Source organism: Sphaerodactylus townsendi, linkage group LG02, assembly GCF_021028975.2.
Source record: "Sphaerodactylus townsendi isolate TG3544 linkage group LG02, MPM_Stown_v2.3, whole genome shotgun sequence".
Lineage (NCBI taxonomy): Eukaryota > Metazoa > Chordata > Lepidosauria > Squamata > Sphaerodactylidae > Sphaerodactylus > Sphaerodactylus townsendi.
The window spans coordinates 123064339-123076914 of NC_059426.1; the positions used below are offsets into that span (position 1 = coordinate 123064339).

Here is a 12576-nt window from a genome sequence, read left to right on the forward strand (position 1 = left end):
CCAAACTGTTTTACAGCAGTCATACTGTATAGTACTATTTATAATAAATGTGAAAAGAATACCAAATCAAATCACATAGTTTCTTCCTTGAGGTGCATCTCTGGAGGAGCTATGTCAGATAGGGCAAGAGTTCACAAACAATCAGGCAGGAAGGAGAACAACAGTAAAGTGAACACACATTTTTTAAAACTTGAAGAAAATAATAGGAAAAGATCTATAACCAAAACTACATCCTCAGCACTCCAAATGACTCTCTGGTATAACTACACTATTTTGTTTTTTTATAACCAAGACAGCTTTCCATATACAAGTTCTTCCTGTATAATGTATTTCCTTTCAGTGCTCATCCTGGTTGAACCACTCCTAAAATAAACCCAATGTATCATACCAGATAAGATTTCCACTAATGGGAAAATCCTTGAACTCCTGTCCCCATTTTCTCTTTCTTAAAAGTTTTTTTTTCTCTTAGATGCAGTTACTACCCCGCTGACTTTCCCTTGACAAAGTAATTATCCATCCTTCTGGAGCTTCTACTGAAGACTATTTGAACTTCTTACAGGTAAGAGAATACTGTCCTATCAGCCTTTTCAATCCTGCCTGTCTTAAACTATATTACTATGTAAGAACCAAGTTAGAATGCCCATAGTTCACATGATAAAGCATGTGACATTGGTCATATTGTTCTGGCTCATACCACACTAGGGTTGGTGATTTGGTAAACCTGAATCACAGAAAGCCATATCAGCTTTTTTCAGGTTTTTAATATATGGATTTTAAAAATCTCTACACCCTCTGCCCCCCGCCCCCCAACACACACACACCATTTCCCAAGCCCAAGTGGACTTGGGATCCAGTGGGGGGTAGAGGAAGATACAGAACTCCATGCCGTGCTGGGCATACTTAGCATGGCATGGAGTTCTGTCTCCCATAGCAGCTTGGAAATTGTTGACGGGGGTGGGTGGTGGGTGGAGGGAGAGTACTCCAAGTTGTGGTGGGCAGGCTCACCATGGCACGCAGTTCCGTCTCCCACCAATGCCTCTGGGGTTTGGAAATTGTTGGCAGGGAAGGGAGAGAGAGAACTCCATGCCACACTGGGCAGGCTTAGAGAGGCATGGAGTTCTGTCCTCCCCTAACACTTTCCAAGCCCTCTAGGGATTGGGAATCGCTGACAGAAAGAGGAAGAAGTGAAAAATTTCAGGTAACAATTGAATAAAGCTGGTGGATATGAAAATTTTGGGGTTAAAAAAGACCAGAACACTCAAAATTTACCAACAAAAATTATCAGTGCTTATCCCTATACCACACTCATTTAGAGCACAGAGTGGGGGACTCTGAGGGATTTTTTGTAAGGTTTTTACAAAGGGACACTGAACAACAAGGAGACGCATAAACAGCCAAGGGAGCGTTTGCCTAATACTGCTTTGCTCAGAACCTTAACATGTACTGAGTTCCAGCTTCAAACTGGGTTCTGCTGTAACCATCATCCCCCTGCATACCTTATTTCTGTGTATTGCCACAACAATGTTCACTCCCACGCTGTGGATAGATTTATATGCCTTCCTCCAAGGAAAAGATATAGCATTTTCCAATTTCCCCCCAGTATAACACAGCTTTATTCAATGATTCACTCATAAATCTTACCAATATCTTGTTCCTGGTTTGAATCACATCTTCCAATTTTGGTTGTTCCTTCCTAAAAATTGACAGTCACAGTGAATTAAGTAATTTTTGAACCTTGTTGGTTTATAAACTAATACATAAACACAAATCAAGGCTTGGATCCACTGGAACTCTACCACTAGTGTAAATATTTTTTCCTTCATCCCACTGAAAAGCTCTGGGGGATCTAAGCCTTAATTTATATTCTCTTTTTCTCCAACCCACAATTATGTTAAATGAGCCACAATAGCCTATTATGACTGTTTTAGCACAAAAACTATTATTACTTGATGGAGTCAAGAAATTTTGCTGAACTTATCTTTTGTGAGATAATTAAACAGCAAGTGTCAAGTACCTATCAACTCTGCAATGGGAATTATAATAATTGCCACAGTATATTTTCCATGGGCATTTCAACATAAATCAAAATATCAAATCACAGAGTTGGAAGAGACCACAAGGGCCATCCAATCTAACCCCTGCTATGCAGAAAAACACAATCAAAGCACTCCCACAGATGGCAATCCAGCCTCTCTTTAAAAACCTCCAAAGAAGGAGGCTTCACCAACCTCCGAGGCAGTGTATTCCACTGTCAAACAGCCCTTACTGCCAGGAAATTTTTCCTAATGCTTATGTGAAATCTTTTTTCCTGTACCATGAATCTATAACACCTTTTTCTAGTCTCTGGAGCAGCAGAAAACCAGCTTGCTCCCTCTTCAACATGGCATCCCTTCAAATATTTAAACATGGCTATCATGTCACCCCTTAACCTTCTCTTCTCCAGATTAAACATGAGGCCACAGCAACACCAGCACTGAGGAAGCTTAGAGGCTGGGAGCTGCCCCTACCACAGTCCAAGTTGGTAAACAGTAAGCAAGGTCGAAACACAGATGAGACTGGCCAGTGGGAAACACAGTCAAGTGAGCCAGATAGCAGAGGTGTAGCTAGGGAAAAATGGAGCCGGGTGCAAAATCTGAGTTTTGCTGCCCCCCCATGTTCATTGGTGTTTTTAGTGTTTTTTCAGTTTTTGGCCTGCAGGGGGCGCAGTTTTTAGGATAGCAGCATCAAAATGTCCGGGTTTCTTTAGGAGACTATCCTGACGATACCAGCCAGGTTTGGTGAAGTTTGGTTCAGGGGGTCCAAAGTTATGGACTCTCAAAGATGTAGCCCCCATCTCCTTTTACAGGGGTAGGGAACCTGCGGCTCTCCAGATGTTCAGGAACTACAATTCCCATCAGCCCCTACCAGCATGGCCAATTGGCCATGCTGACACAGGCTGATGGGAATTGTAGTTCCTGAACATCTGGAGAGCCGCAGGTTCCCTACCCCTGTCCTATTAGCTCCCATTGGAAACAATGGGGGATGGGAGCACCCCTTTTGGGAGTCCATAACTTTGGACCCCCTCAACCAAACCTCACCTAACTTGGACGGTATCATCAGGGGAGTCCCCCAAAAACTCCCTGAAATGTTGGTGCTGCTAGCCTAAAAACTGCGCCCCTGCAGGCCAAAAACTGCACCCCCTGCAGGTCAAAAAGAAGTGTGGTTAACTGCCCCAGCTCCACACTGCCAAAAATTTGAGCCCAGTTCACACAAACAGCAAGTAGTAACACTGTAACCTAGACAGTACCATTTCAGGCCTCATGAGAGACATAATGGAATACTTGACCATTAATTAAATTATAAAACTAGCAAACATTTAGGTTGGTTTTGCACTTTCTAAATGCTCTGTGGCTGAACCGGGGAGCATACCTAAATGGAAAAAAACATTACATTGTCATTAGACAATGAATAAAGTTTTGGTTGTGGCAATGTGCCATTCAAATTACATTCAAATTACAATATTTCACAGGATAGATACTCCTGACAATTTTATAACAACACACTGAGTAGGATATTTTCCTTTGACAGGTTTTCTAAATTGGCACATAGTGACATAATAAAAAATTGAAAGGGTGGTAGCAGAAAAAAATTGAAAGAAAATATGTCTCACCAGGGCCAGAGCGAGGGGCAACTGCGCCTGGGGCACGTGTGCGTCCTGCGCCCATGCCCACACACCGGTGCTCATCCGGTGTGTCGTGCGTACCCCTGCCCCCTTGGCACTACACCACTATGTCTCACATATACAAAATCTTACTGGGAGAATAAAATCAAGATTAATTATATTGGTAAAGAATTTATGCACAGGAAGTGGAATAATGAGTTTTCCAGGTTGTGTGGCCATGGTCTGGTGGTTCTTGTTCCTAACATTTCGCCTGCATCTGTGGCTGGCATCTTCAGAGGTGTATCACAGAGGGAAGTCTGTTACACACTGTTTGGGTGGAACTTGTTATACAAAAATGTGGTTGACAGTATTGTATTGTGGGTGGGGCTTATCAGTCCAGAGAGTGATTCACATTTTCATGCCCTGCAGCAGCAGCAGCAGTATTGGTGAATGCAAATCCTGTGTTTGGGTGGAGTCCATTGTTCATGAACTTAGCATGCCCTTGGGGTTTGCTTTTGGTGTTTTTAAGTCCTGGTAGCCAAGCTTTGTTAATTCTCAGAGTTTTTTCTTTCCTGTTGAAGTTGTCTTGGTGTCTGTGAATTTCAATGGCCTCCCTGAGCTGTCTGACAAAGTAACCTTCCGAACTGTCCAGAATTTCAGTGTTTTCAAATAAAATATTATGTCCAGTTTTGTTTAAGACATGTTCTGCAACTGCAGATTTTTCAGGATGGTTAAGCCAATAGTGTCTTTCGTGCTCCTTAATACAAGTCTGAATGCTGTGTTTTGTGGTTCCTATGTAGACCTTTCCACAGCTGCAGGGTATGCAATAGACTCCTGCAGAAGTGAGGGGGTCTCTCTTGTCCTTTGCTGAGCGTAGCATCTGCTGTATTTTCCTGGTAAGTTGAAGATGGTTTGTAAGTTATGTTTTTTCATCAGTTTCCCTATTTGATCAGTGATTCCCTTGATGTACGGTAGAAATATTTTTCCTGTGGTGGGCTGTTTCTCCTCAGTCCTCTAGGTTTCTCTTGATCTTAAAACTCTTGGTCTTAAAGCTCTTCTGATTTCTGTTGTGGAGAGCCATTAGCCTGCAGAGCCCAGTCTAGATTTCATCAGGGAGGAGGTGAGGTTCACAAATTTGTTTTGCACAATCTGTCAGAATTTGATTATACCCCTTTTCTATTGTGGATGATGGTTGGAGTTTTTATGTAGTTACCAGTCTATGTGAGTTTTTACCTGCTCTATATAATTATCATAAATATATTGATGACTGCAAAAACGACTCATGCTATAGTTTGGACACTACAAAGTGTTCCAGATCAAAAAGATTATTGAGATGGAGAGACTATTAATTGCTGCATTAGAAAGTTATGGATTAGTGGAAATGAAGTAGATTCCGCTTTGTTCTTTAAGTCACAGGTTAAAGACAGTAGAATAAAAGAACAGACTGTACAATCAGACTTTATAATACACATTTAATACATTATTAGACATATATATATATATACTTATAATTGTTGATATGACTTCATCTGTTAAGAATTAAAATTTCTAATATAAATTATGTTAATACTGTTAGTTGATTTTGGTAATACTTTGAACTTAACTTGAAGAATTTTGGATTTGTTTGTGATTTATTATGGAATTGTAACTGTAATTGTCTTTTTTGTTCATTTAAAAAAAACTAAGGTGTTTTATCACCACGCCTCTAGTGGAATGGATTTAATAAAAACATAAAGTTCAAACATGTCATAAACAAGACACATGTTATTAAAAAAAAACTCTTAAAACTTTCCAGCTGTAGTTCTAAAACAGCATTGCACATGTCCCTTCTTCCTTACAGAACTTTTTTAAAATGTTGATTAGAGCAGCTATTATAATCTGAACAGTATAATAATCATTGTACTACTCATACAGTATGCTTGGAAGCAAGATTCCTTTCCTTTGCTATTCATGCAAGTTGGCAAAGTATTGTACAAATAAAAAACATCAATATTTTACCTTCGTGCTCTTCAGATGAAGGTAACACATAAAGGCAAAGCATATAAGGCAAAGCATAAAGAAAAGAAAAGGCAGGATCTAGAAGCAAAGAAAGATGAGACAAAGTTGTTAGTGCACTGCAAATGAGACAGATTTATGAGGACTTAATGAGAGTACTGTTGGTGAGCGTACAAACAAAGCCTCCTTTCCTGTAAAGTCAACTCTAGAAGGTTTTGTGAGAAAGAGCAGAGTGCAGAAAGTAGCTCTCCTACTATGCCAGTCATTATTTCTACAGTGTTGGAGATCTTACCCTGCCAAGATGGACATCCTGTGGTCCTTGTAAGCTAAAAAAAGAATAAGCATTTTTGGACAAGGTTTGGTTTTCACTGGGATACCTGAGGAAATGTATTTTATTTAGGATAATACAGCCACTTGCATCGATGCCAAACACAGAAATTACATTCAATCATATTTCGTAATCTGTTTTTATTTTTCAGAGAGACATGGGGCAGTAGCACCTTAGAGACCAACAAGATTTTTAGGGTAAAAACTTAATCAGGGTGCAGAAATACAATGTGCATTGTACCTTTGCATCCTGAATTTCTCCTCTACAACACTCCTCCCAACTTCCAACTGGGACATAAGGACTCAGAGATCACCATTTCAACTTGTATCTGATGAAGGAAGCACTGACTCTCAAAAGCTTAAACTCAAAAAATCTTGCTGGTCCCCAAGGTATTACTGGACTCAAATCTAGCTCTTCTACTACAGTCCAACGGCTACTCTCTGAAACTATTTTTTTCAAGTATTCCAGTGAACGCTACCAGCAAGCTGAGTGCGAATCCTCATTAACAAGGCTTGTTACCTAGTTTGTTCATTTGTACAATACTGTACTCTGAGAGAAAAGTTCACTGGTCCATAAGGCAATGTTGTATGTATTCAACCTAGGAAATTGATTTGTGTGTATATAGTGCAGTCAGTAAATATAAACCAAGAACAATAATACCACCAGCATTTTCACTAACAATTCAGTGCAGGGTAAAACAATACAAAAACCAAGTACATGGAGTAGGTAAAGCAAGGTCTGGAAATACCAACATTGTTTTCTGGAAAAAATAAGATGGTACTCATAGGCTACATTTAAAGCATGGACGTTTAAGAAAAAAAAAGAGAGGAGAACATCATATGCTAATACACATTTTGCACAGAATTCATGATCCAAATTACTGAACAAAAAATTTCAAATATAAGCTTATGTTCTCAACTTCAGTAGACAGAACACACTAAGATAAGCAAAAACCATTACTATAATTTGGCAGACAGAATTTGGAAACTGACTGCCAGTATTACAATGCAAATCTATGCCAAGTAGACTGGGGTAAATTTGTATAGGATTGCACTGTCAGATGCTTAAGATTACAATACTATAATGCACACTTACTCAAGAGAAAGCCCCACTAGGATTAACTTCCAAATATACCAGCATTGGGGATCTATTGCATTACAAAGAGTAGATTATCCCTCATCACCAAATAAATTCTTTAAAGTGAACATGGTATTAGTAACAACACGGACAAAGGCATTTCTCCAAACTTAAATAATTCTACAGTTATTAACAGGTGAGAATATATCTCCTCTTCCAAGTAGACAGGTATAGGCAGCCATTAAACATGCAACTGAATCCCACAAATGTTTACCTGGAAGAAACCTGATCAAGTTCAGTGAAGGGGCTCGCTCTCATTAAACCCCTACCTACCTACTTATTGACTATGGCTTGCAACCAGTAATGAGAAAACAGAAACATGTTGGCCAGCCATGCACCTTGTTGCTGGCTCAGGGTGGTGCGAACCTCTCCCTGTAGCTCAGCTCAATGTGGGGTGGGTCCAGTGCCACCAGTTGCTGAGAGGCACCAAGGGGCCAGATGGTGGATGGAGCAAGGCACACAGATGGCATGGCTGTGACAGGCCAACAAGAAGGCAGGCAGGGATGGCACCCATCTTCAAGTGGTGCCCAGGGCACATGCCATACCATAGATTCATAGTGTCCCAAAATTGATTGCACAAGATCTTGCACAAGCAGAAACACAAGTGGGGACACAGTCTGACAGCACAAATGGCTGCTGCGATCTTTTGCTTGCATTTCCACTTGTGCAATTGGCCTAAAACAAGTGGAAATTTTGCACTGGATCCAACTCCATAAGGTATGTTAAAAAAAAACTTCACAAACTCAATTTGAAAGATGGGAACATCAAGTATCTGGCAAATTGTGCCTTATTTTGGAGAGGTATGAAACTTGTACAAATTTCCAAATGTCTAAAGAGATTGTGGCTGCAATCAGACAATTTGAATAAACCAATATTTCTTTGTAGGAACAAGCAGCCCAGGAGTTGGGCTTGAACACTGTTTCCTTCCCCCAACCACCCCCCATTTAGTTTGCTCCTTGCCTACAAATTAGTACTCTGCACCAGGATTTAACCACAACCAGGATTTAACTACAGCATTCCTGCTGCAAACTAACAGGAATGCTGGTTTGCCAACTAGAAACAAATTACTCTTCAAAGAAACACCTTATTTGAATGTCACAACAAATTGAAGTTAGTTGTAAACCAGATTTCAGTGCAGCAAGTAAAGGAAGGAGTTACCAAAGAACCTTCCAGGCTCACTGTGTGAACTAAACAGCTTCCCAAGCTTATTTTCATAATGAATAAACCACAGTTTGTTGATATCTGTTCATGATATCTGAAGGCAGCTGCAACCCATGTCTTTTTTTTTTCTTGGCCCAGCCTCCTTGATTACAAAGGACAATTATTGGAATGGAAGAGGTGCTTGAATATTTTCACACATACATGCTTGCACATTAAAATGTAACTGTTTTTTTAAAAATTTAAAGGCTAAATTCTTCAAACACTCTCCACATAATCACTAAAATACTTTAAAGAATTTAATCATATTATTACTATTGCCCTGTAAACCTACAAAATGCTTTCTGATGACTATTATAAATGTATAGATGGGATTTAAAAAACCTACAATATGAGGCAATCATAATTCATGCATACTCAAATTCTGCTGTACAATTCTGCATAAGATTACCAAAGAACTGAAGATCCTAAAATTATTATAAAGCTGGGATAGGTGTTCAAATTTACTGTCTGTAGTTTCATAATTTATTACAAGAATGTTTATTTTTTGAGATTTGTCTCAAAAAACATATGTTTTTAATCCAACTATTTCTCCAGCAAATTCAGGACAGCATGCGTGGTTGTCACTGCTGTTTTATCACTGAGAGCCAGCATGGTGTAGTGATTAAGAATGGGAGACTCTAATCTGGAGAACCAGGTTTGATTCCCTGCTCCTCTACATGAAATCTGCTGGGTGACTTTGGGCTAGTTAGTTCTTGCAAAACTCTCTCAGTCCTACCTACCTTACAAGGTGTCTGTTGTGGGGAGGGAAAAGGAAGACAACTGTAAGTCACTTTGAGACTTCTCTTTCTACATTATAAACATGAGTTCTACTTGCTATTGCTATCCAAATAACATAACCCACAGTTTTGCTTATCAGAAATATGAATGTACATGAAGTTTGGGATGTAAACTTGAAGGTGCCATTTGATGGAGTAACAGATTCGTGATTATCTTACATCCTATTATTATTATTATTATTATTATTATTTAATTAATTTGTATACCGCCCGATCCCCGAAGGGCTCCGAAGGGCTCCTACAAGGGCCCCGAAGGGCTCCTACAAAGTTTTCTCCCCTAATTTCAAAGTCCAAAAACTTTTTATCATGTCACATATTTTTGTCTGCTTTATTTCTATTAAACCAATGAATCTTAAATGCCAGCTCAACATTTTCTCTTGTTTAAGTTAACATTTGAAAATAAAAACCAAATATTTAGACCCCATCTCACCCTGAGATGATAAAGCACAACTCCAGTACTTAGAATATCTTCATCCATGGTCATTAAGTGAGGTAAACTGGAATCAATTGCCACTCCAGATTTCTTCTTATTGATATCCACCCTGTATTCTTCCATGATAGCTTTCTTGTTAATCCACTTATCTGTCCAGTCTTTGGTCAGCTGCTCAATCTTTGAGGGTGGCAAAAGAAAAAGTGAACAGTGCTGATTTTACAGTGCTGTGAACAGTGCTGTGAACCTATTTTTACTGCCAGAAAGTAGAACTTTGGAAAGGATGCAAATTACAGTTATTTCTGGCAGAAAAGGAAAAACCCCTAGAGCAGGGGTGTCCAACTCTGGTGCCTCAGATGTTTGTGGACTATGATTCCCATCAGCCCCTGCCAGCATGGCCAATTGGGAATCATAGTCCACAAACATCTGGGCCACCAGAGTTGGACACCCCTGCTCTAGAGGGATCACTGGTTGGGTAGGCAGCACAAACACAAGAGGCTTACTGCATATTAGAAGAAGGTCAGAAAAGCATGTGGTCAGGCACAGGATCAAGCAGTTTCCTGTGCACCTGAGCCATGAGTAGATTCAGCAGGAACCCATCTCCCGTTACAACGACTCCCAGACATCTGCAATGCTGGTGCTGCAGCATATCCAAGATTAGGCTTGCAGTCCCTTCCAAATGCAATCTGCCATGGTAATGCAGCAAGTAATGTCCCTAGTCCCTACTACCAATGACCCAGGTTGAGATCACTTGTGCCTTACAGTGGGACCATGCAAGACATAATTTTATCCAGAAGTTTCATCTATGGGGAAGGGGGATGCATGACTGCTGTAATGTACATGTTTTTATACCTACAAAGAACTTATAAAACATATCACAATCTCCCATCACACAATACGGGAAAAATTACAAAGCTGAATTCCCACTGAAAATTTAATCTAGATACAACCAAGTTTCAAAAGAATCGGCACCTTTTCATCCAGGTTCCAACATCCTCACTGCAGCATGTTTCTAGTGAAGACACCTAGGCCTGCCCTTGGGGGAGGGGGTGTGTGTTCCTACTGTCAGGGGTGCAATTGTTCAGCTAGCAACACCAACATTTCATAGTATCTTTAGGAGACCCTCCTGAGTATACTATCCAGGTTTGGTGAAGTTTGGTTCATGAGGGCCAAAGTTATGTACCCTCAAATGTGTAGCCCCCATCTCCTATTAGCTCTCATTGGAAACAATGGGGGATGGGGCACCTCCTTTGGGAGTCCATAGCTTTGGACCCCCTGGACTAAACTTCACAAAACCTGGGTGGTATCACTAGGAGACTCTCCTGATGATACCACCCAGGTTTGGTGAAGTTTGGTTCATGGGGGCCAAAGTTATGGACCCTCAAATGTGTCGCCCCCATCTCCTATTAGCTCCCATTGGAGTGTTTTTTCAAAAAGGTGAATATACAAGCAGGTCCCGGAAAATCCTGTGATAAGGGGGGGAGGAGAGCCAGAAACGGGACTGATCTGTGTTCTGGGGTTTGGCTGTGAGGAGATCTCGAGGGAAACTGGATATTTCGGGTGACTATCCCAGGATTAATTGCCAGTGAGGAAATCACTGAAGAGTACAAACCTTGAGTTCATTCTGAAGAACAAGTTCTGTCAAATTTCCATCTTTATCATCACTCCAAGATGGACTAAAATTCCTCTGCGAAAACAAAAATTGAAAGGTAACTCTGTCCCATTTCAAAATACACAATGCAGACAAATAAACTTACTTTAGGATAGAAGTAGGAGAAAAGGATAGAATAGGAGAAAAGGATAGAATAGGAGAAAATACAGCAGAATATCAGAAGCTATATTTTGCAGCCCAAATCTACTCAGGAAATATTTCTAACTGTAGTGAGTGACTGTTTTGAAAATCAGAACTTATTGTTTCAGAGGGTAGTTGTGTTGGTCTGCAGTAGAAAAATGTTGCACTTACCTGTGACTGTTGTTCATCGAGTGTCTCTCTATGCAGACACACATTGAGACTGCGCAAGCTGGCAGCAGAGATTATTCTGGTAAGCTTCTAGAAGAATTGGCTGAGGAGCACCTCCCTGCCCCCTAGCAACAGCAGTGGGACATCTTCCCACCTAAACTTCTCTGTGACCAAAGGTCAGGGTGCGCTCCTCCCCTCAGTTTTCCAGTGCCACCTTGCCATAGTTCTCGTCTTGGACCTGTCACGGCTGATTTTACCAAAGTCACAGAGGGTAATTTTGAAGGTTTTCTGAGCTTAGAGGTTGCTGCGGTTTACTCCAAAGACAGGACAGCCTTCTTGCAGGGGAAAGCTTTTAACAGACACTCTATTGCTGTGAGTCTTCGGGGTATGCCTTACATGCACCAACATTGTGCCCCTCTTCCAGGCAAAGCAAGCAAAGACTATGATTGTCAGTTTGAGTCATTTTTGCTCTACAATGGGAGCCTTTTAAAATAAACCTTTCTGGGCCATGACAGAGACGAAACCAGTTGCCTGCCTCAGAGGGAGGGTGGGGGGGAATCAAATAAAAATCTTAAGAGTGAGCAAACAGCTGAGGATTTTTCTTACAGAGCAGCCTGTCGCTGTCCTTGTCGAGAAATTGTAGAAAGAGTCATGAGGAAAAAACCCACAAAGACAAGCAACACTAGGCTGAACCTACTCGATCAGAAGTGAGGAAGGAACTGAGGGAAGGAGTACCCTTTTCTCAGACCACATAAGCATTTGGGTGGGAAAGGATTACAGCAGCTCCAAGAGAGGGTTCAGTCCCCCACCTTCAGTGGAATTTTAAGCTAAAACAAATCTCTCTTTTGTAGGCCGACTCATGTTCAGTCCCAATGTGGAACTGCACAGGAGGCCAAGATGAAGCAGGAAAGTGCTCCATGGGTAGAAATTCTTGTGTTCACTGAAATGTTTTAGTGAATCTGACCAACACCTCTTTTTATGTTTATTTAGATCCAAAGAAAAAAGTAACTCTAAATACAAAATGCCTGCTTAAGACCTAACTATATTAACCAGCTTGATAAATTATTCTTTTCCTCGTTCCTTTGAAAA

The 12576-nt window shown here is 40.6% G+C and overlaps 1 protein-coding gene across 2 annotated transcripts in view; it reads right to left on the bottom strand.

Moving 5' to 3' along the window:
- Positions 1 to 12576, bottom strand: part of STARD9 (StAR related lipid transfer domain containing 9) — a 121826-nt gene that overhangs the window by 54268 nt on the left and 54982 nt on the right. For both annotated transcript variants that reach the window (XM_048484138.1, XM_048484139.1), the window contains 3 exons: positions 11140 to 11214; positions 9528 to 9707; positions 1642 to 1693 (listed from right to left, as the gene is read on the bottom strand). In XM_048484138.1, coding sequence (XP_048340095.1) covers positions 1642 to 1693; positions 9528 to 9707; positions 11140 to 11214 — 307 coding nt within the window. The remainder of the gene's footprint in view (positions 1 to 1641; positions 1694 to 9527; positions 9708 to 11139; positions 11215 to 12576) is intronic.